The 27280-nt window shown below is 42.1% G+C and overlaps 1 protein-coding gene across 5 annotated transcripts; it reads right to left on the bottom strand.

The window, feature by feature from the left end:
- On the bottom strand, positions 1 to 25258 carry HORMAD1 (HORMA domain containing 1). 5 transcript variants are annotated; one of them, XM_075607582.1, is made up of 16 exons: positions 24986 to 25258; positions 23908 to 23964; positions 23613 to 23665; positions 22531 to 22675; positions 21847 to 21910; positions 15500 to 15536; positions 14403 to 14423; positions 14283 to 14309; positions 13952 to 14019; positions 9544 to 9689; positions 7579 to 7835; positions 5761 to 5827; positions 3275 to 3351; positions 2130 to 2210; positions 936 to 1016; positions 1 to 468 (listed from the first exon to the last, which is right to left on the bottom strand). In XM_075607582.1, the coding sequence occupies exons 3-16, from the start codon at positions 23643 to 23645 to the stop codon at positions 382 to 384; spliced, it is 1191 nt and encodes a 396-aa protein (XP_075463697.1). In that variant the 5' UTR covers positions 23646 to 23665; positions 23908 to 23964; positions 24986 to 25258; the 3' UTR covers positions 1 to 381. The 5 variants fall into 5 exon arrangements, with proteins under 5 accessions (XP_075463697.1, XP_075463698.1, XP_075463700.1 ...); XM_075607583.1 differs by having other exon boundaries at positions 23908 to 23953; XM_075607585.1 differs by having other exon boundaries at positions 25074 to 25258.
- Positions 25259 to 27280: the final 2022 nt, after the last annotated feature.

Raw genomic sequence — 27280 nt, 5'->3', positions numbered from 1 at the left:
TTGCACTGGATGGTACATCTTTACTTGGGACTTTAAAAACTTCTACATTCAGAACTCATTGTGATGTCATTTACAATGAAAGCTGCAATGTCAACTGACACATCTAACGAATATGGAATATATTAGCATTTAGAAATATATACTGTAAAGATTTTTCTATTCACACTGACGACATACACAAACCAACGTCTAAAAATACAATGCTGATCTCTCTTTTATACGGAACATCAATCCACCGGTCTTTGTACTGTGCTCTTTGCTTACAGTACATACGATAGCAGTTGCAAGTCTGTCTGACCATAGGGTGAAAAACAACCACACATACAGTATACATTATACAAAAGAGTCTTACAGAACAGTATGAGAGAGGGGCGGGGGTGTTTAAAAGGGCTCTTTTGGTTCACTAAACTTTCTTCTCTTTGACACTGTGGGTTCATCTTGACTCCCGGAGATTTCGAAGGGCTGGGTCTGTGAAGGGAAAATGAAAACCAATGAGTGAGTAAGAAGTTTAGAGGAATACCCTCAGCTCCCATAGCTGTTAGATGGGTCAGCAAAGCAATGGCTAAGTCCATAAGAATGGACAATCTGGTCCCTATTACTAGCTGGGAGTGAGATATATGGACATATCAAATGTAGATCTGCAAAAACAGAATGTAATTGACATATAAACAATGGCAGTGAAGGGGTTACACAAGAGTCATAAAATACCTGCTTACTTGCCGCTTTCTGACTGCCTGACGGAAACTTATATAACGGTCACAGTGACCCAGCACCAGCCTGCTTACCTGTAGCAGCCCCATGCTGCACAGCCAATTTAGGAATTGCTGACAACTAATCCGTACTGGACACAAAATACGCTGTAGGACTAATCGTTTACATGGCAACCTAACTGACAGGCACCATGCAGACTTCATGCCGCTATGATTTCAACTCACAGGTTTATCGGGCCGGTTTCTCTTCTTGCTTTGTTGGGAACTCTTGCTCTTTTGTACTGTCTTGGAGTTTGATGCATGATCCTTAGAGGAAACAAAACAGCTATTAATGAAGGAGGTGAGAGACTTAATATACACCGTCTATCTGCAATGGTTTTAACCCAGGGGTGGGCAACTGCAGTTCCCAAGCTCCACCAACAGCTCGGATTTTCAGGATATCCCTGCTTCAGCACAGGTGGCTCAGTCTTTGACTGAGCCACTGATTGAGCCACCTGAGCTGCTGAAAACCTGACCTGCTGGTGACCCTTGAGGACTGGATTTGCCCATCCACGGTTTAACCCCTTTGCCGCCAGAGGGGATAGTACCACCTACAAGGCCTCGTTTAGAGTAAGTACCCTTTTACTTCTGGCTGCCTGAACCACAAGATCTAACGAGGTTCAGAGATCTGACGCATTGACTGTAGTTATGTACTTTTATGATACTATGACCTGAAAGAGAAAGATGAATTACAGCTTGTCTTCTCGTGTCTTCTCGTCTCTCGTTGGGTGTATAAATTATTTTGATTCCATGGGAAGGTGGAAGTGAAAAGAAGTTTTGTTGCACGTTACTGCAGGGCTGGTTCCCTAACGTTCATTATAATTGTAGATTGTAAGCTCTTCGGGGCAGGGCTTTCCTCTCCTATTGTCTGATTTTGTTTGTTGCACTTATTGTGCTATAATTCCCTGTACTGTATTATCTATTTTGTAAAGTGCTGAGTACAGCAGTGTGCGCTATATAAAGATATACATAGATTCAAACACGCCATTATTAAGTCCTGCCAAGGATGGGATTGAACTGAAGAAAGTGACGTTTATTAGGTTAAATGTAACTGTTTTTTTTTTTTTTAACTGAATTTAAGTATTTTTAAATATTTGTGAAACTTTGAACACTTCCATAAACAAAAATATCTGATGTTGTTTTTTTTTTACAATCTTTATGTAGTGTCTTTTAATGATAAGATATTTGTCAGCCCTCAATGCCACTGGTAACATTTTCTCTTTCTTTGTTTGCAGAAAAGTTATGAAGCCATCATTAGTCAAACAGATAGGGCAGTTAAGTAAGGTGTCATTCAGTGCCGGAAGGTGTCTTATGTCGGAAGACTGCGTAGTAAATATGGGCCATAGGGTCTGTAAAATACTCTGCTACCAAAGTACCAACCAGGTTCTGGAAGATCCTCCCGCTCCTCGTTTTAAGGCGACACTCTGTTGGACTTGGAATTGCTTGCAATGTCTGCTCAGTCTAGCAAGAAAACAAGCGTCAATCAATGCTTTATCTGTGGACCACAGCACTATAATTTAAAGGAACAGTCCCACGTAGTGGGTAAAAATATATATTTGTGTAACCGGCTTTAGACAAAGATTCAATCACCCTTAAAGATGCATTCTTTTTTGTTTTACATAGGTGGGAAGCAAGGGGCCCAATGAGCGTTAATTTCAGCTCTGGGGATACCGGTACTTCCTGGTTGTTTAAATCCCCCACATCATGCGTGCCAATAGGAAGCCGACCGGCGTGATGCAGGGGATTTAAACGTTCCCTAGTAAGTATCTTGGTTACCAGTGGGTCGCCAGAGCTGAAATTAATGCGGTTTAGCTCCAGAGACCTCATAGGGAAGAGATCCAAAAATATTTCTGTTGGGGAAACTGTTCCTTTAACCCCTTGTGCGCCTGAGGGGTCCCCGGCACCAGAATCCCAAGGTCCCTCTGTCAAGCAGTGATTATGTGACCACGGCGTCCCTTAGCACAGCAACAGAGCAGTCCTCCTCTTCCGTTTCCCTGCAGTACAAATTGCACCCTGCGCACCAAGGGCACAGGAGACTCAATCAGTCCCTGTCGAAGATTGAGCCACTGATTGAGCCACCTGTGCTGAAGCTGGAATATCCTTCATACCTGGCCTGTTGGTGGCCCTTGAGGACTGGAGTTGGCCACCCCTGACCTCGGTGCTATGTCTTGGGGCACCCAAAAAGGTAAACGTAACTGTTTAACTGGGTCAACGCAAATTGTCTTTCAAGTGCCCTGTCTCCCACAGTGGCGAGTGTTGGAACCCTCTGGGTGAGGGCGGTTTAAGAAAAGGTGGAGTTTTAAAATCTTAATGAAAAACCTGTACCATAAAATGTACGAGGTGATATTGTCAGTGCATCATTTTTTGTACAGTTGGTTAGCTTAATTATGTGATTAAAGCCCTTCACTGCCAGATGAACTTTTAACATGCTGCTAAGCAATGCGGTACTCTGGCAGCAAGGGGTTAATAATGAATGCTATACCCTTTTATATAAAGAGTGCCCAGTAAGCGCATCTGGAGCGTACCTGGGAGTGAGTATTAATTGCGCTCTGGCTTTCATCAGACCTCATTGTTTCATCTTCTTCACAAGTTAGACGTAGATCTACAAAAGGTACATACAGCATTAAACAAAATATAGTGTATTAAAAAAACAACTCCTAGATGCTATAATAGACTAATAGAATGTGGTGCAGTGAATTAATAGTAATGACCAATAATATGGTCAATAATAACAGACTTGTGAATAACGCAAAGAAATACGTGTAAAAGAATGTTCAATACAAAAACGCACAACATAAATACAGAAATATATACAATCTGCCCCAGTCTTTGCTGCCTACGTTTAGGACCCACCCTCATATGTACACAAGAGTGAGGTGTGGCACCTCCCCCATAGTCCAATCCTCTTAACAGTTCAAAAGGAAAATGTAATTGAGCACAACAGGGAGACAAAAAAAGAAGCCAATATAGTGTATACATAGAAGCTCGATGAAGCAGTAACATTGAATCTGAGAAATGCACTCAGTACTTTGACATTGTGGGAGAAAAACATTAAACATCACTGTGAAGATATATAGCCTTACTTTACCTTGTATGCATTCAGGTCACAATGCATACGTCGGGATTTGTCCATCGGCTCAATTACCCATGCACACTCCTATAACATTAAGGCTAGTTTTAAAAGTGTACTGGATATTTCGATTGGTCAGCCCAAGTCGTTCGCACTGCGAGAATTCAGATGTGAGACAGCGCTGACTTCTTGCGCTCACATCCCTACTTACAATTTAGGGTGGCAATTTCTACTTGTTTAGGGTAACTATATAACGCATGTATTTTGAACTCTTGGGTCAACTGATGAGGCACGTGCTGCCTCCAATATATTAGTACTTTTCATATCTTGTGATAGACTTCCTATACTGATATGCAAACCATGATAGACAGTGGCGAGAAAAACTTTGTGAACCCCTTAAGATTTTCACATATTTCAAACCTAAAATGTTATTAGATCTTAATCTAAGTCCTAATAGTAGATACAGATAACCCGATCAAAAAAATGACACAAAAGCATGATACCTTTTCAACATTTATTTATCCACAAATGATTAATCATTCAATATCCACAACATTTCGATGGGGTTTAGGTCCGGACTTTGACTAGGCCATTCTAAAATGCGGAATTTCTTCTTCTGCAGCCATTCTTTTGTAGATCTGCGTGTATCGCTTCAGCTTAAGCTCACGAACGGATAGCCGGGCATTCTCCTCTAGAATCTTCTGATACAAATGAATTCATGGTTGTGGCAATGATGGCAAGCCATCCAGGTCCTGAGGCAGCAAAGCAGCCCCAAACCATCACACAACCACCAACATACTTGACGGTTGGGATGAGGGACTTCTGTTCGGTTTTGGTTTTCGAAAAACATAAAGTTTCTCATTGAGGTAAAAAAGTTCTACCTTTAACTCGTCTGTCCAAAGAATATTGTTCCAGAAGTCTTGTGGATCATCTATGTGCTCGTTGGCGAACTTCAGACGGGCCGCAATGTTCTTTTTAGAGAGCAGTGGTTTCCTCCTGCCATCCTTCCATGAATACCAGTCTTTTTCTGATAGTTGAGCCATGATCACTGACTTGAGCAAAGGCGAGAGTGGCCTGCAGATCCTTGGATGTTACTCTGGAGTTCTGTGTGACTTCCTGAATGATTTGCCTGTTTGTTCTTGGAGAGATTTTTGTAGGACCGCTCCTGGGTAGAGTGACTGTGGTCTTGAACATTCTCCATTTGTCTGACAGTGGATTGGAGGAGCCCCAAATCCTTAGAAATGGGTTTGTAACCCTTTTCTAGCCTGATGAGCATCAATAAATTTCTTTTCTGAGGTCCTCAGAGATTTCTTTTGATCGTGGCATGACGTGTTTCCACACACCTGTATGGTGAAGACCAAACTCACAACGTTTCTGACCTTTATATAGGGTGGGGCCTCCCAGACTCACACCTGAAGATCTGCCCAATTATTTAAACACCTGATTCTAATTATCCCCTTTAATTTAGCTGATAAAACCAGAGTTTCACTTTTTCACATACACTGACTCTTAATTACTCGTTGTTTATCTAATTCATACATCATTTTGTTTCAAAAGACATGGAATTGGTTAATATAAACCCTATTGGATGTTTAATAATAAAAGATTGGTTTTGAATCAAGAAGGTTATCATGGAAAAACTATGACATTTCTGTAATTATCACTGCGGTTCACAAACTTTTTCTCGCCAATGTAGTATTCTAGGCATTAGGGACATTTTCATCTACAAAAAATATGAACTCTTTTTATCCTCTTATCAGTTCCACTGTTCTGGACTTTATATAGAAATCCTGGAGGATATTTACTAAACAGAGCTAAATTATAAGGCACCTTAGGTCCATGAATGGGTCATTCAGTGTCTTATGTCTTAGCACCACTTAGAAATTTTGGCCCACTGAGCCTCCCTGCATGTACAATTCACAGATCCATATTATATCTTACCTTCAACTTTCAGAGATTCAATGGCATTTTTCTCCCCTACTTCGTTATTATCTTCAGCCAAATCCTCCTTCGTGAAGTCAAAAAGAAGAGAACACAGCTTATTAATTCTGTACTGGATTTCATTTCTATTTATTGATTTTGCTTTTTTGTTAGGCTAGAACAGAATGAGATATAGAAATGTAATTTCCAGAAAGCTCCGGGAGGATAATAACTAGGTTTCTACATTTAAATCACAAAAAGGTGGCTTTTAATAAATGTGCCGTTCATTGCTAAAAGCAGGCATACAGCCCTGTTCAGATTAAGTTAGGCTGAAGATCGGAGCAGCACAGAGAAAGGAAAAGCAAAATGTTTTAGTTATCAAATTCCTCAAGTCACGGCATCTAACAACAAACATTTGCATTCTGTTATTCGATTTTGTAAGAGATCAGAAACTAGGTGGGCTAAGCAGTTGTTATCTGCTGTGAGAGCCTGTGTGCCTCATGTTCAAAGTGCTGCTGTCCAGAAAATCACATTTTTTTCAGAGTAAACATTAGGTAACTAGCAGCTCTGAGGGGTGCCAAACCAACTTTGGGACTATGTTCTTGGCAGAATGGATAAATATATCTCATCACATATTAACCAAGTGCATTCACATAGATTTGTAGCTGTAATGGTTCTTCATAAAACCTGTAGTGCAGGGGTGCGCAAACTTTCTGCGCTGCGCCCCCCTGCCTGCTCTCCCCCAGTGTTGCGACCCCCCATACCTTTAATCCGGCGTGAAATGACGCCGCGGGGTCATGTGACGTCACACCCACCAGTTTGCGCACCCCTGCTGTAGTGGCTGAGGCTCGAGACAGCTCACGGCTGTAAATTACATGGGACTGCTAGTCCTGGATTTATAACCCCCTTTACTTAATAAGCAATAATAAGCTTCATAGAACAAGAGTTTCAAAATTATTTCTCACAGGCCAATTCTGTGTCAATAATTGTGCACATGCCCCCCTTCATTACTTTGCTCTGTTTATCAATATATTTACATAATTGTATAATAAATGCATATGGAAACACAATATACACAATCAAAACCCCTCGGCTCCCAAAATATGTGTAGAATACTTGTAGTGTGTATTGTATTGTATGTCTTTATTTATATAGCGCCATTAATGTACATAGCGCTTCACAGTAATAATACATGTGGTGATCATATAAATAACAGATAATATAAATAACATATCATGGGAATAAGTGCTTCAGACATAAAAGTAACATTAAGGAAGAGGAGTCCCTGCCCCGAGGAGCTTACTGTCTATTTGGTAGGTAGGGAGAACGTACAGAGACAGTAGGAGGGAATTCTGGTAAGTGCGTCTGCAGGGGGCCAAGCTTTATATATCATGTGTTCAGAATATCCACAGTGCTATTCATATGCTTCTTTAAGCAAGTGTGGATTAAATGTCGCCGGGGTCGGCCTCACTCAGATGTTGCGGCTTTCCATTGTTGACCCCACAGACATAGTTTTTAGTGCCAGAAAACTACGCACTCCCCCTGCCCCCACGGAAATCTCACAGGAGTCGTTGGGTTCCCAGATATTAGGTAAACGCAGATAGAACAATGTAATAGAAATAGCCACAAACGTTGACTAAATCATATTTTGGCCCCATTGTTCTATGTAAGCTGTTAGTGCACCCAGGAAAGTTACCTCAGCTAGTGGCGTTCTGCCACATGCTATATAAAAATGGGGATAATCCCTTCAGTGGTAGAGGCTAGCAAGGCTTTGCATTACTAGTCCCCTCCAACTCTGAAGGGGTTAATTGAGAGTTAGACACGTTGTGACTATCTTACATTCATAGGACGCTCTGGATTTTCCGCTTCCTCCAGGTCCAGTCTGATAGGCTGTGTGGGAGGCTTTGTCTCCCCATCTTTAAGGATGTTCTTCTCAATGTTCTCCATCCTTTCTTTCTCTGTGGTGACTTTCACTTTCAGGACATGATAAGGAGTCGCCACCTCGCCCACGTTTAGGTACATGGGTTCCCCCTCAAACATCATGCCCTCACTGTCCCCCTCCTTGAAGCCGGGAGGCTGGTAGTCTTTCGGGGTAACTGTAGCAAAAATACATCATACAAAAAAAGGACAAAGGTATACTGTATATTTAAAAGGAACAGCTCCATACAAACAATGGCTGAGTAAGGCCGCGTCCATAGTCCCCGCAACCCCGCGCGAACAAAATGCAGGGCAAAAGTGCGCACGCGAGGAAAAGCAACGGCGCGGCAGAATTTTTAACCGCCCAAAATGTTTTATTTGGTCGCGCAACGGCCGGGTCCTGTGGGCGGTTCTGCCAATGAGGATCATCACGAGGTTCCGCCAATAAGGAACGCCAATGACGTCGCGGCCCCGCCTCCGCCCCACACGTCACAAAAATCCTACAGGCCACAAATCACTCCAGCCAAAGGCGTGCGCACCGCAATGTGCTCCGTCGCGTGCGCTCGTCTACTATATCCGAGGCATTAAAGGTTCAGTGCCACGTAGCAGCTCATACATTTCAACATAAGTAAATAACTTATCAGTGTAATGGGTTCCCTTAGGAAGGTTTAATGCCTTTTATTAAAGTAACTGTTTTACTTATTTGTATCTTGTGTAAAATGAATGTGTTGCGTTTCTCAGGCAACACTGGATTCAAATATTTCAATGACTTATCGTTCGTTACCTGTTTTATTAATGGTGGCATCATAATTACTTTGCAAACAGAGAACAATTCACCGGGAGCTTTGACACAGAGAATCAACCAACAGACATTAGATAAAAATTGTAATAAAAAACCTCTAAAACTTTTTTTGACCATGGAAGTGTTAAAAGTTGAAAAAGCTATTTTAAAATGGTCTGATTTCTTTATTAAAGGTGTAAATCAGCGCCTGGTAAACATGTCACTGTTATTAATTAACTTTTGTCCTTAAACATGCATTAGAAAGTTGGGGTTCCTGTCACCCCTCTCTTCAATCTACAAAACAGAGGTAAAAAAAACATTGATTTGTCTGAATATGTTCGACCAATACCCCCCACCCTGCCCTCAAACCCCCAATAAGGAAATGCTAGGCTCTACATGTATTTATTACTACTAGGCTATTGCTGTGCGGAGCAAACATATGCAACAAGACAAGAAAAAAAGAAACTAGTAGGATACAGGAGTTTTTCATGTGTTAGTTTTACTGTGCAGTGCTGACCCATCTGGCAGACATGGGGTTAAATAAAAGCAATAAATGCACAAACCTGTATCTATTTATTGCGTTATTTTGTTTTTTGCTATTTATGTTTTACATATCTGATGCAGATCCACAAAGGTCTTAACAAGCCCCAAGCACAGGCAATATTCATCTCTGTTATCCTTGCATGTTTGGGAAATAAAATTAAAAAAAGACAGGAAACTAAAGCAAGATCTATGATATCAACCTTACGGAATGGCTCACAGGCACCAACGTGTGCAGCGTCCATACGAGTAGAGCAGGAGTGGCCAACTCCAGTCCCTAAGGGCCACCAACAGGTCAGTTTTTCCAGATATCAGCTTCAGCACACGTGGCTCAATCAGAGGCTCAGTCTAAGACTGAGCCAGCCACCTGTGCTGCAGCAGGGATATCCTGAAAAACTGACCTGTAGGTGGCCCTTGAGGACTGGAGCTGCTCACCCGTTTTAGACACATTTTACAGGGGCTTCATACATAGCACCCAATGGATATGAAAATATCATAGCAATGTGTGCTGTGAGACAAAGCACTGGTCTGTCTGCTCTTATTTCCCTGTGCCTGCTGTACAGTACCTTCATCATAATAGAAAAGCTTCATAGTTAAACAGACGTCATTTGGCAAAGGGCCCAGGTTCTGCATAAGGACGTACAACTTGCGCACAAGCAGGATGCTGGCTTTCTTTACATCCAAGCAGGATGAGCTGGAGCTGTTCTTATGGCTGCAAAGAACAAATACTAGGTTACAATGTTTACACAACACACACAGCAACATGTGTAAGGCTTGGTCCCCGCTGTCTGCTGCAGGGACAAAGCCGCGCTGCGCAGCGAGTTTTTTAGGCAGACATGAAAATTGACAATTGAATTGAAGATTAGAACTAGCGACGGAGCGCAAGGCCACGCCCCCGCGGTTCAGCCAATGAGGGTGAACCTGCCGAGTGACGTTATGGCCGGTCCCTCATCACGCCCCCTCCCCGTCTTTTCCCCTGCAGCTCGGGGAACACGGCTGCACGTGCCGCCAGCCCCTTGCAAGTTTATTTTGTATTTGTTAAAGATTTCTTTACACCCAGTGGTGAATTTACAAATCCGCCGCCCGTAGAAACTTACCTGGTGCCGCGCTCCTCTTTCAAATAGCACTGCGACGTCACATGGCGTTGTGACGTCACGACGGCACGCAGCAACGCGACGCCGTGATGTCACGTCGTCATGTCATTTGAAGGAGGAGGGCGGCACGAAGGAAAAGGTTAAAACTTTACAGAGGCCCTGGGATCTCCCTTGGAAATCAGTGAGCAAGAGAGCAGGGCCTCTGTATATGGAGAAGGGGGGAATTTGTCGTCCCAAAATGTTGCCACTCTAGGCCCGGGCCTATCTGGCCTAATGGGAAATTCAACTCTGTTCACACCACTGTACAATAAGATATCTCTTTTTTCCATTTTTTTTCCAGCTCACAGTTTTGTAAAAAAACATTTAACGGTATATTTTCCCCCAAAAATTTAGACACACATCTAAATTGGTTTTTAATCCCCTCTCACTTAGCAGGTTATACACTTAGGCCAGGTCCCCGCTGACTGAGCCGCCCCTCAATGGGGCCGGGCCCACTGCAAGGGGGGGCCGCCGCGCTGCACGGCCAGTTTTTCCTGCAGATAGGAAAATTGTGATGAATATTAGTGATGGAGCGCTAGGCCACACCCCCTGCCGGTTCAGCCAATGAGGGCAAACCTGTCGGGTGACATCACGCCCCCCCGTCTTTTTCCCTGCAGCTCACTGCAGACCGGGAACTCGGCTGCACGCGCCGCCAGTCTGGCAGGCGCGTGTGCAGCGCAAACAGTGGGGCCGTAGCCTAAGGCTTGTTATATAGTCCTCACTGCTGCATATGCGGGGCGCGCGCCCAGCGTTACGCGTGCACGCGGCATGCGCGTTTATTTGCTAGGGTGCAAGCAGTGGCGCGCGCGGTTAGGGGGCATTACTCTGACGTCACAGCGGTAGGGCGCGCTGTGATTGGTTCGCGGCGCAGCGCAAAAATACAGTTTTATTGTATTTTCCCTGGTCTGTCGCACTGCCATGACGCACGTCCCAAGTATACAAACGTCTGGCTAACACAGCCAATTATAATTGACGCGTGCACGCACAGCAGCGCACGCGCGCGCTCTATATTACACGCCTATGGCTACTTGCAGGTTAACGCACCCAATCCGGCGTTAACTGTCATTAAAGTATATTTTAAAATCGTGGGTTAACAAGCAGTGGACCTTAGTGCTACCTGCTGGACACAAGTGAGAATACATAAGAGGAGTTCCCATGTGAGTGCCCTTCTGCAGGCTTTAGTGCTTTGAAAATAAAAAATCAAACAGTTAAAAAAGAGATAGGATTCAAAAAAATAAACAACTTGGTAATTTGCTTTAATAGGCATTTTCTGGAGCTCGCTTTCAAAATAGGTCATATTGGGGGGAGTTGCACCTCTAAACCATATGTTAGAGCAGTGGCACATCTGCTAATCAGATCACACTCACCCCTTCTCACTCACACAGAACACACTCACCTCTTCTCACTCACACAGACCACTCAGCCACTTCTTGCTCATAGACCGCACTCACCCATTCTCGCTCACAAAGACCTAACTACTGTGCCTCCTTCTCACTCAGACATCATTCAGACGTCACTCACCCCTTTTCACTCACACAGACCACACTCACCTCTTCTCACTCACACAGACCTCACTGAGCCCTTCTAGCTCACAGACTTCACTCACCCCTTCTCCCTCATACAGACCTCTCATCCCTTCTCCCTCATACAGACCTCTCATCCCTTCTCACTCACACAGACCTCTCACCCCTTCTCTCTCAAACAGACCTCACTCATCCCTTCTCACTCACACAGACCTCTCACCCCTTCTTCCTCATACAGACCTCACTCATCCCTTTTCACTCACACAGAGCCACCCCTTCTCCCTTACAAACCTCACTTATCCCTTCTTCCTCATACAGACCTCACTCATCCCTTCTCACTCACACAGACCGTATTTATCTCTTCTCACTCACAGACCTCTCACCCCTTTTCACTCACAGACCTCACTTACCCCTTCTCCCTCACAGGCCTCACTCAGACCTCAATCACCCCTTCTCACTTATACAGACCACTCACCCCTCACTCACACAAACCTCACTCACCCACACAGAACTCACTTAAATGCGACTCAACCCTTCTCTCACAGACCTCACTCACCCATACAGACCTCTCACCACTTCCCACTTACGCAGATCTCACTCACCCCTTCTCACTCAGAGCACACTCGCCCCTTCTCATTCACACAGACCTCACTCACCCCTCACTCACAGACCACACTCACCATTCTTGCTTACACAGACCAGACTCAGCCTCTTTCCCACACACACACATAACTACCACACTCACCCCTTCTCACTAAGACAGACCAGTCAGCCATTTCTTGCTCAGAGACCTCACACCCTTTCTCGCTCACAGTTTTCAGACCTCACTCAGCCAAAGATTAAGCCACTAATTGAGCCACCTGTCCTGAAGCAGGGATATCCTGAAAACCTGACCTGTTGGTAGCTCTTGAGGAACTGTAGTTGGCCTCTCCTGGCTTATGGCATCAAGAAAAGGATATCAAGTAGTGAACAAAGTGACAAGCAGTATCGCGTCTCACAATCAGGACCAATCTGATGTTCATTTTAATACAAATTAATTCTGCTTTCTACTTGGAAGAACAGACAATATTTTTGCAAATGTATATTAATAGCTGTATTTATTTTTTAACCCACAGACGCCACTGATTACGTAATTCTATATAACCACACTAAACTCAGTTAATGAAGCAGGTTTGGGGACCTGTGTCAGACAGGCAGACACACTCATAGGCGTTGTATCTTTGCTTTTATTTTACCATATGTAAAATACTGGAGTGATCACTTAGTGATCACGTGCCTGCTCCTCAGACTGGTCACATGATCGCAGCATCACTGGGGTGAACAGAAGAGGAGGTAGTCCTCCGATTCCGCTCCAGTATCTGCCAGGTCACGTTCAGCGTGCCACAGGAGTGCAGAACACCATCTCCCCTAGAAACACGGGCTTCAAAGCCAAGCCGTAGCCACATGGGACCCCTGGAAAGCCAGACCTCAAGCTCCCCATGCAGCAACCCGGCGGTCATTGTGATCCTCTCCCTTCTCCTGCCAGCGTCAGGAAGAGGGAGCCAAGGAGACCCCGGACCGGGGCAGGACCGCAGAAGCACTGGAGACCTCCTCACCCCAAGGGAATATTGTTGGGTATGTATGTGTAAGAGAGAGTGAGTGAGGGGAAACTGTGAGGGAGAGTAAGAAGGGGGAAGTGTAAAGGGGAAGAGAGAGAGGGGGAGTAAGGGGGGAAGAGAGAGAGGGGGGAGTGTAAAGGTGGGAACAGAAAAAAGGGGGAGTGTAAAGGGGAAGAGAGAGAGGGGGAGTAAGGGGGGAAGAGAGAGGGGGGAGTGTAAAGGGGAGTAAGGGGGGAAGAGGAGGGGGGTGTATAAGGGGGAATAGAGAGAGAGATGGTACTGTAAGGGGGAGAGAGAGTGTAAGGGAGAAGGGAGAGAGAGGGGGAGTATAAGGGGGAAGAGAGAGGGGGAGTGTAAGAGGGAAGAGAGAGGGGGGGAGTGTAAGAGGGAAGAGAGAGGGGGGGTGTAAGGGGGAAGAGAGAGGGGGGAGTGTAAGGGAGGAAGAGAGGGAGGGGAGTGTAAGGGGTGAAGAGAGGGAGGGGGAGTGAGAGTTAGGGTTCCCAAGAAATTCACAATATAATTCTAGGGTTCCTTAACCAAAAAAAGTTTGAAGACCACTGAGCGAAGTTAATGAAATGTATGGTACAGTCACCATTGTTGCCATTATACATTGTTTTTTTCTGTTCAAGATTGTGCCATTTTCCAGTACGGATGGAATGCAGTAACCACTGAAGTCATGCAACTATCAAAAAGGATTGTTATTATAAAAAAGTATTTTACCTTGTGAAATCCATGACGGGTCCACTGGAAGTATACTTAAATTTAAACTGATAGCATTCTGTAACAGTCTTAAAAATATATATTGTTAGTAAACAGCAGCAGCAAAAAAAAAGATACATGAAAAGCAATATCACCATAAGGGCTAATACAAATTACACACAATGCCCACAGTCATCAACACGTGATCAGCTGTATCGTGCTCAATCAACATTTTGGGCACAATTCGCGCTTTGATGACTCGGGGGAATTTTACTGATGGAAGGGTGGTAGCAAGTTGCATGGTTTTATTTCAACAAGGTAAACATATATTGCATTAAAAAAGGTTTCATACCTGTGGATCTTCTGGGTTTGTATAAATCTATAATTAAAAAATAGGTAAATGATGGTTAAATTATATTGTGTAACTTGTAAAGTCTGAGGAAAATATATAACGGAAACGGCAAATACTTACTGCTAGTACAACCATTCTCAACTGTTTTAAGAAATAAAAAAAAGGTTGTTAGAGGGTTAGTCCAAAGGGGAGAAAATAAATATTTCAGGTTAGGAATTACATCTTTAATGTTTACCTAAAGTTTTAACAAATGCAGTTTCCAGGATTAATAAATCCCCTTTAAAAAAAAAAAAGAGAAGCTGCATGGTTTGCATATTCCCAAAAATACACATTGCAGAACTGAATCTGCAGAATAGAACACACACGTTTTCTAATAATATATTTCATAAGCACAATATTAAAAATAGCTTGCCTATAAACTGTGCTTTCCGTTCATGACAAGCAGTTTGCTGTACGATATAGGGGCAATATCAATGACCCTTTCAGAATCTAGGTTTCAAAATGCTACTGTATAAAAAAATATATTAGGAGAAGAACATTTCTGTTCCAAAGGCGTTTGTCTGCAATGTACTATTTGGAAGGAAATACACAACGAGCATTGTTTGTGTCTGTTTTCTCAACTACTGATTCGATTTAGGTTGTTCTGCCCCAGTACACTTGAAGAAGAAACCTGGGAGGTTTCGAAAGCTCTGTACACTGTCATTTCCTCTACAAAGAAAGGGTGCCAAGCTTTAGCATACTTTTATTCCCATTCATATCAATAGGAGCGGAGGCGTACTAAAGCTTTGCACCCTTTCGTGGGTCTGGCGCTTAATGTTGGGCCGCTAAAAAGTATCACTACCTACATTGAATCTGCTTTTCTCCATGACCAATCAACACAGCTACAAGAACTTTGAATCTCTCAACTACTGAAATTCTTCCTGGCATGCTTCTGTTGGATGACATGTACTTTACATATTTGCAGGTGGAGGGGCCTGGAATACATTGCGTTGAAGGCTTGTCGGCATTTAAGTTTTTAGGTGTTCTAAGAATGGCTGTCATTTTACTCTCATTGCTATGGCAATATTGGTAGTGATACGTGCATGGAGAATTCAATCCCAATAACTTCGGGTGAAGACTTTCATTTCATATGTTTTCACCCGTTCTGTACGAGGACAAAAAAACATTTCAATACCAATCAAAGTATAAAACAACATCCCATTCATGTGAATACTTACATATTTTCTCTGCAAGGCATCATAACAACCTAACATCCTGTAATAAAGATTTCATTTTCTGTTTAGGCCAAATGTCAACAACTTCCAGCCATCATCTTAAATAAAAATGAACCACATGCACAAACAGATTAAGTTGTGTCTCCATGCATTCATAAATCCCAGTCTATTGAAATGTAACTACATTCAGTGAAGAGAAGTGCCAGCTCTATCGGTACATTGGAAGAATAAAAAGATTCATAGAATTTAGTGCTAGTAATAAGAAAGGGCGAAGGTTCCTTTAAAAAAAAACAGCAAAAGATGTGAAATCTTATATATATATTTATTTAATAAATCAGTTCTGTAGTATTAGATAACAGTGACTGATTTTTTTTTATTCAACTCTTAATGCCATTTTTAATACAACAAAAAACAAAGGCAGTCAAATGCTACATCCAATATGACAAAAATACACAGGGAAATACCTATATATCTCTCGAAAAAGGGTCATTTAGTTAACCCTTTGGCCAAAGTGTTATAAGCCTGCAAGTCACATCAAGGCATGACCATAAGCAGGTTCTAACACTAAGGGGCCTATGCAGAGAGCAGTGCTGGAAATAATTGGAGATGTTAATAAATTGTACCTTTATTGGCGTGATTTTATCTCCATATGCAGAAAGGTCTGAAAACTGCATTTAAAATCATGTCTGATTATGGGGAGTTGCAACCGGCGAGATGCGCGCTGGTGAAACATGTTTGAAAAAAAGCGCGTTTTTTTTTTTGTATTTTCCCTCTCGCCGGTGAGCTCCAGCTTCCTGCCAACTTTTTTTGGCGGAGGTAATTGTATAATTTCTCTCCATGTTATTGGCGCGAACAGCCACTAGATGGCGATCGCGCCTTTCTGAATAGGGACATTTTTACAACTGGCGAGATTTAGGTTCTCGCCAGTCGCGCGGTGAGATTCACAAATAAAAAAAAAATGGCACTTTTTTTAAAACTCGTCAGTACCTGCCTTTCTCAAGGCATATTTCTCCAAAAAATGCCGCTATTCACCTTACCGCTGCTCTCTGCATAGGCCCCTAACTGATTAAAATTCTGCAAGACCAGCTGGTCAAAGTTAATAAACACACAGATACCCAGCAAGCTCTAGGGAACCCCAAAAAAATCAGGTTCATCAGTTAGTGTTAGGACCTGCTTATGGTCATGCCTTGATGTGGATCGCAGGCTTATAACGCTTTGGCCAAAGGGTTTAACTAAATTACCCTTTTTCAAGAGATATATATGTATTTCACTGTGTATTTTTGTCATATTGGAAGTAGCTTTGGGCTTCTTTGTTTTTTGCTGTTTACATTTAGTCACGCTCACTAGCACTTCAATTGACACTTATATACATATATATTATGTGGTAATTGTTGGGGTTCCTTAGAGCTGCTGGGTATCTATGTGCCATTTTTAATGTTTTTTTTTATATACTAATCATCTTTTGATTTCTATAGTAGTGTTAGCACACCTCCCCAGCAGTGCAACAGTTTTGCAACACATTCCTGTTTGAGATACTTGGTTCACAGTTTGAGCTGCAAACTGTAATAGATGTTACCTTTAGTAATATACGATACATTGTAGCTGCTGAGTTACACTGACTGTAGTATTGATTACTGCTGTGAAGCGCTATGTACATTAATGGTGCTATATAAATAAAGACATACACGCATACATTGATTAAAACTGAAAGGCGGCCCTTTCGTTAGGCACACAAATCAAGATTTTGACAGATTTATAACAGGAGCCAGCTTAGGCCGCGCTTATAGTGCCGGCGATGCGACGTCGCCCGAAAACAAATGCATTGCCGCCGCCGCGTGCGCTTATAGTAAGCGCGACGGCGACAATGCGACAGAGCAACATCACCGTCGCAAAAACTGGAAGCCGGCAAAATTTGATTTTTCAAGGGCTGTCGCCTCACGTGACGGCCCTTGAACCAATCAAATGGCCGTAAACCCGCGCCGCCACCGCCCGGCAAAATATAACTTTCGCCGGTGGCGACAGCGCCGTCACCCATCGTGTCGCCATCACCATCAACAGCACTATAGGCGTGGCCTTAGGTAACAATGTAGACTTATAAATTGTCACATGCTTAACACATAAAAATAAAGGAAAAAAATAAGAAAATGAAATGGGGGAATGTAGTATTGCTGCTGTACTGGCTCTCCTGACTGCATAATTAGGTCATAAATGTGCTTTTTAAGTCTTTAATGCAGGAAGAGCAAGCAATGTATTATATAAAGATTCTTAATAATTATTACATTATTTGTGAACTTTAAAAAACAATTTTTTTATCAATTTATAACAAACATTAAAAAGCAGTATTATAACATGGGTAAGTGGCCTTTTGTTACCGCCAAGCTGCACAGCTATTACTAAACTTTAACATTTAGTATGTACAATGACAGAGGCTCCAGGAAATTAGGATCTAACAACATGGAGTCTTACAGTAAAACGCAAATATCCATCTCTATCACGGTAAAACAAACCGAAACAACCCGCCTGGTTGTTTTGCAGTTGTGATATCGGGTCTGAACCATAAGGCTCGTAATATACTGTGTGCGGCCGTGCGCGCCTGTGAGAAGGCGCGTGCACGTGCCGCACACTTTTTTTGTGTATAGAGTCCGTGCTACCAGAAGCAACATGTTGAGAAGGTAGTGTGTGTGTGTGTAGATTGTGTGAGTGAATAATTACTTAAATAAGATTTTTAAAAGAAAAAAAAAAAACGTTTGATACTTTTTTTTGTGCACTTATTGACACATACACATATATACATACACACATACACACACATGACTAACCTCAGCCAACTATAAATGCCGCGCGCCCGCATGGTGCAGCAAGCGCACACACTATAGAACAGCCCTAAGGTCTCATGTCACCCAGACATGTTTTGCTCATAGTGCTTTGTCAGTATTTATTTGCACTTTACTATAAAGTTCAGTGCTGTTGTATGTATGTATGTCTTTATGTGCATAGCGCTTTACAGCAGTAATACACGTGACAATCATATAAATAACAAATAATACAAATAAACAGATCATGGGAATAAGCGCTTCAGACATAAAAGTAAAATTTCGGAAGGAGTCCCTGCTCAGAAGAGCTTACAATCGAATTGGCAGATCAGGGAATGGGGAGGGGGGAAGAGAAGGGAAAGAACTCTCGCTTTAGCTTAAATTAACATATGAATAAATATAGACACGGTGCAAATTGAGCACTAGGCTGGGCAAAAATAGCCGATTCTCCTGTTCACATGTCATGTACTGGAGTGTATGATCTGTCACGTCATGTGAGAAGTGGGGGGAGTATGCATATTATTTAATGTGCTAATAATTTGACTATGTGAGGTTGGATGTAAGAGGGCTGCAGTCATTTTGCATAGCACAAGCATATGATTAGTCCCTCTCTGTTTATTATCTTACCATCCTAATAATTTTAACCAATACACTATGCGAGCTCCCCAGGCTCGTTAAGCACTAACTACTAAGCGACCGGTACAATCCGGTGCCTGAAAAAACAAAGAGCGCCCCGATTTTGTATTAAGCAAGCATGCACACTACATGTTATTATTATACACGTATAACTGCTATCCCAGTCCACTTTGAAACGATACTAATAGGTTTTGGGGCCATCCTATTCTACAGCCCAATATATGGATCTAGGGTCTTTTGTTTGTTGTCACACCTAGTGACACAATATACTGTTTCTCTAAAGTAGATTAAGTGGTTTGGAAGACAGATAAATACCACAACAGTATACTGAGTGGACATAATAGAGAATACAACAGACAGCATGGATCACTTGTCCAATTGTCACCCAGTCCACTCCATTACCCTATTATACCAATAGGGGGTGGGGGGGTTGTAGTGCTCTAGTTCTAATTACTAGACATGGAGCTTTATTAATAGTCACTAGAGTTGGTTGCAGAGTATTTATCAAGTATCTTCCACAGGGACCAGGGGAGCGTCGTAGGTACCACAAAAATAAAGAAACATCACATAGTGTAGTAATGTTAACAAAATAATTAGCAGTAAATGGGCTCGCTATTATTACTAATGGAAGAAATGGAAAATAAACATTAGTAACAATGTTTATTTTCCATTTCTTCCGAGAAACATCAATCGACGTCTCCTTTAGTATAGGTTATGTAGGGATAATGATATTTGGGGAGAACATAAACTGTATTAATTTAATATTAATAATTTTAATTTTTAATTATCTTAAGATTTTTTATTATATAAATTTGTGATTAATGTTTAGTCACATTTTATTATTATTAGTATCTGTTTTTTATCTCATTTTATTTGTTATATTAAAATTGTATTGTAATTAATTGATATTATGTTTAGGCACCATGCTTTATCATTTGTAAAGTTATTTGTAAAGATATAGGTTTGCCAGAATACAAGGGAATTGTATACCTGATCTTGTCTGCCGATTTAGGGTTAACCATAAGTGGGATAGCCAATTATGTCTTATTAGAGGTACGGCAAGTGGGTATATAAATCCCCATGATGCAGCATACCATCACTCCTGACGAAGCCGTGCTGACCAACGGCGAAACGCATAGAGTGTTTCAGCAAGAGATCTGTGAGAGAGAGCACCAAGAGCGCATCTGCACCACCGAGTCCGGAGGTTCCAGCCGCACCAGAAGTGACGTGTGACCCCCGGCGTGGATGCGGTATTCCGGAGAGCAATGCGCTACACAGGGAGATCGCGACCCGCTGTGAACCTGCTACATGTTATATACTGCGCTTGAAAATCTTCTTAAGTGTAAGCCTTGAATTGTATTTCACTGTGTTAATAGATTTTTCGTTCTACACATTGGTTTATTCTTTTTCATTTGAGATTGACTGCTGAATATTGCTGCACATCTATAGGAACATCCACCCCTTCAGTTGGATGACTGCTTGATATTTCTACTCTATTGCGAGTAGCCATTTGCGAGCCCATTTACTGCTAATTATTTTGTTAACATTACTACACTATGTGATGTTTCTTTATTTTTATGGTACCTACGACGCTCCCCATGTCCTTGTGGAACAAATTTGTGCAGAAGACTTTTGAAACAGTCTTCACTAAGGGTTGAGTGTGTTTGTTCCTCTTAAATCACATATAGTTCACTATTAAGATTTTATTTTGTCACATTTGTGCACTATATATATAATTTTTCATGCACTATTTATAATTTTCATGCACTATTTTTTATGCACTATTATCGTTTTGGGTTTGTGAGAGCGCTATTTAGCAATCATGTGTTATATTTATCAAGTATAGCAACTTATATGGATATAAACTATATATCTACACTGTAATAAGTAGACATATTAGGGAACTTAATTGATTGGCAGTTAATATCTTGTTACTTTTATGTATATAGATCACCGATTGGCCATACACTTTACCAATCTGGTATATATATATATATATATATTTATACTATTATTAATTAAAAGGATTTTAATTTTCACTCATTCTACATTTGACACCCCGAGTGCTTTCTACAGGGAATCTTTCCTTTAATTTACAATCGAATTGGTAGATAGGAAGAACGTAGAGACAGTAGGAGGGCACTCTGGTAATTGCGTCTGCGGGGTGTATTATGTATTTATGTACTGTTGAACCCTAACTGCCTGTTGTATTCATTTAGTTTGAATCTGAAGCCACAGGCGAGAATTAAGCTAAGCCCCCGCCCATAGTTACCGCGACGCCGCACACAAAAGCCTGTAAGGCAATGCGCACGGCCATAGAACGGGCGTGCATAAGCGCAACCGATTTTCCACGAGACATCTTTTGATTTTTTTTCTCGTGGCGGCCGGATCACGTGCGCAGTTCAGCCATTGAGGGCGAACCCCTCGCGTGATGTCACAGACACGTTTTGACCTGGTGGTCTTTATCATGTGAACTGAAGTGGCACATGCCATAAAGACCACTAGGTCAAAACGTTGTGATGTTTCTGGCTTAAAATAAATTAGATTGACAAATCTGTTGTGCTTTGCGTTGCCCATCTTCATGTACTGCTGGAGTTTCTGCAGGCTTCCACTCACTCGCTGGAGCACCTTATCTCATACAGATACGCCCACAAACATTGAATATGAGCTGCTCTTGGTGGCGTCTCCTCCTCGAGACCCCACAGGCCAAGGATCGCCAGTGCAGCAGGCGCGTGTGATGTCACACGCCCCGTCGTGCGCGCGCCTACTACAGTATGTACAAGGCCTAAGCGTGGAGCATGCAAATATTAGGACAAGCCAGATCTGTATTGTATTGTGCATATCACATATCAGTTCTACATTTTATAGGTAATTATCCTAACATTATTCTGCATCACTCACCATTTTACTAGCTGCGTGGAGCCAGGACAGCTCTTATCTTCTCTGAGGATCTTGACGCAAATGTCTAGGACAATATATTAACTTGGTGTTGGTGATGGATACATTTTACTAAAATCTGACACCTATAAATATTTTTTAATAATTTCTTCACGTTATTTTGTAAACACGGTGCATTGAGACTGGGGAGGTGTTTGATTTCCTCTGGCTGCACCATTTTGTCTGATGTCACTGTGTTCAACAAGAGTTTGCACTGGCAGAGACCCGCGCTCTCAATCTCCCCTTATTTTTATTGGCTCTCTAATAAGGATGGGATGAAGGGGGAAAAAACACTTTACTGAAACCCTCTTCCCTCCCCATTCAGAGCTGCCCCCTAAAATAAATACTGCTTAATTTTCAAAGAAACAAAAGGAGAAATATTTGCTTTAAGCAGCTACATATGTTTAAGAAAAACAATTAAGATTGTTAATTTATTTTCAAAATGTTTCTGTCATTAAGGGGCTTTGTCTATATCAGCGGAACTGGACGATTGGGACGTATTTTGGCTGAAACTCCCCATTTACTTTAGTCATAGTGTAGATATTAGATAAAAAAACGATCTAAATGGCCGTTTAGGATCATACAGAATAAGCCCCGAAGCGCAGCCCTTCCCTTCATCAATCAGAACAGGCGGAATCACCCGGTTACCCTCTAGATATCTTGTTCCATAAGCATATTCAGGAAACAGGCCCCTCAGGTATGTGATGCAGGAAACTGACACAGCGAGGAGCCTCTTAACGAGAACCAGGGACTGCTGCTCCGTAGCTACTCGATTGGGAAGGACCACTGAGCTCTGTAAGAGACATGAAGCAGTTACATTGTTACTAGTCTCTAGATGGAGAAGCCATGCTGGTCCAAGAGAAAGCTGGATCACTTGAAGGGTGTGATACCTTAATTAATACAACACAAAAATTATATGGTAGGATCAGGGACCTATTGTATTATTGTGCATAAATGGATGTTAATCTGTTAGTTATGGTTGTCTGCAACAGGGGCCAGCAACTTATTTTGCAAAGAGGTTATAGAGTCAGTCCTTCCTGGGATAAAAATGAATTAAGGACAGTGACATGTTTAACCCGTTGGGCGCACCAAGACATAACTACTATGACATGGGGTCTAGCACCCTGGCTTCATGACATAGTAGCTACGTCCAAAAATCCTGCTCATTTGGCTAGGGTAGATTGTGCGTGCTCATGATCTGAACTGATGGCGGGTGGAAGGGCCATGACCCCTCCCCTTCCATCATCAGTGACAGAAGCGGTCACTTGATCGTACATGCCCACGGCCCTTTAAGAGGTTAAATGGAAATGCTTGACACATTTGTTTCTCCAAAATGTGACAAGCGCAAAGTATTTTTTAAATAATTAACAGTGCGCAGAATATTTGCAAGGTCTTTACAATCTACTGTCGTTTGGTGATAAGACTCTGTCAGTCCTAAGAGCCACAGGTAAATTATTCTTTGTTTTGTTCTGTGTTTGGTTCCCAAAGGCCCAATGTAATAGAACAAGGATTCCAATATATTTATTTGCAATGTATTATTAGGGTTAATAATGCCAGAAAACGGCCATTCTTTCTATAGCCTTCACCCCCCCCACTCTATTTGTCACTATGTCTTCCTTTATCTTTGCCACTGTCTATATATCCCTCCTGTCACTCTGAGAACCCTGTGTAGGTCTTCCGAGTGTGGACGTGCCGATCGGATCGCCTAATTCACACCCGCTGTAACGTACCACAGTGTTCCTGTGCATCTGAGCCGTTGCCATTTTCCAGGAGTCTTCTCAATCTGAAATTCAGTTTAGACGTTACTGATACAATCTCTGAAGGAAAAGCTCAATGGTCATCATGCCATTGCCTTTAAAGTGGGGCTGTAGCCAGTTAAAATCCCATTGTCAGTCCTTGTGACTTTAGGCAAGTCACTTTATCTCCCCGGGTGGCGGGCACCAAAAATTAGATTGTAAGCTTTTCAGGGCAGGTGCTGATTGTGGCTGCACAATTCTATGTACAGTGCTATCTATATATTATTACCGTAATTATTTATGCTGAGATCGTCAACTTTTTTTTCCTCTCATATCTGAAATGAAACTGCAGGCATTCATTTTCACTGCATAGTACTAAATTGCTGCCATTATTTTAATACACAAAACAATTGATACTATTTTTTGCACAATCCTTAACACTATTCACATATTCTTCCAAGTGACTTACTTTTAAGATGCTACTTTTGTCCATTTATCAACATTAACTAAAATCAACTTGTACTATTGGATTGCTAAAGAAAATGTATGTTTTTAAATGTAACTGATCAGAATCTATATAAGGGATTGTTGGGCGATATGAATTTTGAGGTCACAGATAGTAAATATTTTAGGGCGTGGGGTTTCAGGAGTATTCTCATAAATATGATACTGTAAATGTGTACTTTCCAGCCAATTTAATAGCCTGAATCCACGTAGGAAATAGTGCACGAGAGGCAGCCGCAAAACTATCAGGATGTTACCGTCTGTCATATAGGATGTCGAGAACTAGGGATCTTAATACATGAGTGTACTGGACCACAAACTGCACTTCAGAAGTCCGACTCTACTGATGTGTAATGAGATTAATAACGTTGATAGTAATCATGAAGCAGCTCTGTGTCTTTCTCCCTTATATTATATATATATAAAATAAAAAAACATAGTTCTATATAGTTGAGACAACCACGTAGAGGCCTCCACGGTCACCACTACTACCCAAAGTGTTGCCTGTGGGTGTGGTATATAATTATATTATTCTATATATCCAATAAAGAATATCACTTGTGAGCACATTCTGCAACCCTGCCTTTCAACCATTATCACCTAGCATACAGTGCTTCCACTGCAGCAAGGGATTCTGGGAAATGACATGCAAATGAGCACATAGATACACTCACACCTTTCCCCCCTAACATACAAGTAAAATATATATATATATATATATATATATATATATATATATATATATATATATATATAGAGTGTGTGTGTGTGTGTATATATATATATATATATCAGCAGTCATTCATTGGCCTCTTCTAACAATTACCCATGTCTGCACAGTGATACAGTACACACAGTATTACCTAGGTTCACATTCCAACAGTTACAAATGTAAGTTACAAATGTAAGTTGATCCCTGCGTTCCTGTGACACTTTATATTATCTGTATACCCGTAACAATGGCTTCTCCCTGTTCTGTCACATACAACGCGGCCTCTCCCTCCACCTTAACTAACAAACAACGTATTAAATATCTTCCTCTGCGTGGCCACAAACAAGATGACGTCTCCTCCCCTCAGTACGCGCAAGATGGCCGCCCGCTCCCGCGCACATTGTCTTCGCGCCTTGTCTCGCGCCCGTAAAAACTGCTGGCTTGAGAGCAGCTGCCCGCCAACGCGTCACGTGCACCCCGCGTGCGCACAACCATCACGCGCCAGAGCGAAGTGGCGAATTGCGCGGGAAGATCCAAACCTAGTCAGTGACCCGCGACATCTTGTTAAGGACAGGGAAATCAATTAACGATAGGAAGTCATATAAAATAAACACAAGGAGAGGCTATGGGAGAGTGAAACAGGGTGTGAGAAAGAGAGGGATGGAGAGAAGAGGGAATACTAAGGTTGAAAGACAGACTGGTAGAAATGGTTATGTTTAAGGAAAGAAAAGGGAATATAGAGAGTGAAAGATCGAAAAAGAGAGATTAGGGAAAATAGAACAAATGAAGTCAATAGCTAGAAAGTAACTAATTAATCTAGCACATAGAAGGTTATATACAATGATAGGGAGGATAACGCAGTATATAGATAGAAGGGTTTAGAGTAGTTAGAAATATACATAGGTGGAGGGATATATAGACTCGTTAATTACTATGTGCTTGGACTCTCCCCATGGGTGTGACTGGCTATTATGGATGGGTTTGTTGAGAGAACCACGTAGAGGCCTCCACGGTCACCACTACTACCCAAAGTGCTGCCTGTGGGTGCGGTCCGGTCCACAACATATAGTAAAAAGCACAAAAATGTGCACAAAAAACACGACTCCTATTAAGAATATTGCTACCTGAAGACAGGTGTAAGCAATATATGTTTATCATATAGGAAGAAAAAGAATACACCATGGTTTATGTGCTACTTTCCCTAATAACACATAAAGGTATCCCTCCTACATACAGTAAATATCTTATATAACCATTGTATTAGTGTCCGTACACAGGCAGTCTTCGGTTATCCAACGGAATCCGTTCTGGAAGTAGCGTTGGATAGTGAAACCGTTGTAAAGCGAGTCCCATGTTAATCAGCGGCGGTGAGCGTTGGATAACGCATTCAGGCGTTGGATAACGCATTCCGTCGTCGAAAAACGGCCCATAGGGTTGCATTGTAAAGCGTTGGATATGCCATTTGTTGTAAAGTGAAATGTTGGATAACGAGGACTACCTGTGCATGTATTCCTGTCTATGGGCCTCATGCAGAGAGCAGCGCTAACAGGGAAAGCGGCATGTATTGGCGAAATCTGCCTTTAGAAAGGCAGATAATGGGGAGTTTTAAAAAAAGCGCCATTTTTTTTTTCTCAGAATCTCGCCGCACGGCTGGAGAGAACAGAAATCTCTCCAGTCTTGAAAACGGCCGTATGCAGAGAGCCGCGAACGCCATCTAGTGGCTGTTCGCGGCAAAAAAATGGCGCGATTTTCAACATTTTTCCTCCACCAAGCAGCTGGCGCTCCGCGGCCGGTGGAGGAGAAAAAAAAAAAAATCGATTTCTTTCCCACTAGTTTCAACAGCGCTCATAGCGCTCATAGCGCTGTTTGAAACTCTCCATATGCAGAAAGGCTTGTAAATGCAGTTTTATGCCCTTTCTGCATATGGAGAAAAAAACTCTCCAATAAAGCTAAAAAAATTCCCCCTCTCCAATTCTAAATAGCGCTGCTCTCTGCATGAGGCCCTTTGACGGAGGCATGCCAGAGCTCTGTGCCTTATATTTCTTACTCTGCCCCAGAGTTAAATTATCTAGATATCCATAGAATGTTTTTTTAATTCTTTACATATCTTGGACGGGTCATACATCATACTTCCTCGCTTAGTACACTAATCTGGGTAAACATTTGTCTCTGGCGTGGTTTCTTCACTTACATACTGTCCGGCTTATTTCCCTTCTGGAAGAATCTTAGTTGACCCTTTCAGCCCTGTCCATCATGAAGGAGTTAAGGTTGATTCTAAGCCCTTGTATTCTATTTAAGTTAGCCTCCGAGCGGCAGTGCCGGTGGTTTTAAGCAGAATAAAGACTGATAAACTGTGCTTCCATGTGCTAATGCTGCAGGCACGCATAAAGTCAGGCTTTTGGTGATTGGGAAATGTAATTGTCCTATAGCAGGGGTGACCAACTCC

Source organism: Ascaphus truei, chromosome 7, assembly GCF_040206685.1.
Source record: "Ascaphus truei isolate aAscTru1 chromosome 7, aAscTru1.hap1, whole genome shotgun sequence".
NCBI classification, from domain to species: Eukaryota; Metazoa; Chordata; class Amphibia; order Anura; family Ascaphidae; genus Ascaphus; species Ascaphus truei.
This window is presented reverse-complemented; position numbering and strand designations above follow the sequence as displayed.

Excerpts from the sequence above, each read along its gene's own strand:
- HORMAD1 (XM_075607582.1), bottom strand. The coding sequence starts at position 23,645 with ATGGCAACGGCTCAGATGCACAGGAACACTGTG. Across the intron at positions 14,310-14,402 it reads TGAGAATGGTTGTACTAGCA|ATTTATACAAACCCAGAAGA; the intron begins GTAAGTATTTGC and ends TTTTAATTATAG. Across the intron at positions 7,836-9,543 it reads GCTTTTCTATTATGATGAAG|TTACCCCGAAAGACTACCAG; the intron begins GTACTGTACAGC and ends TTTTTGCTACAG.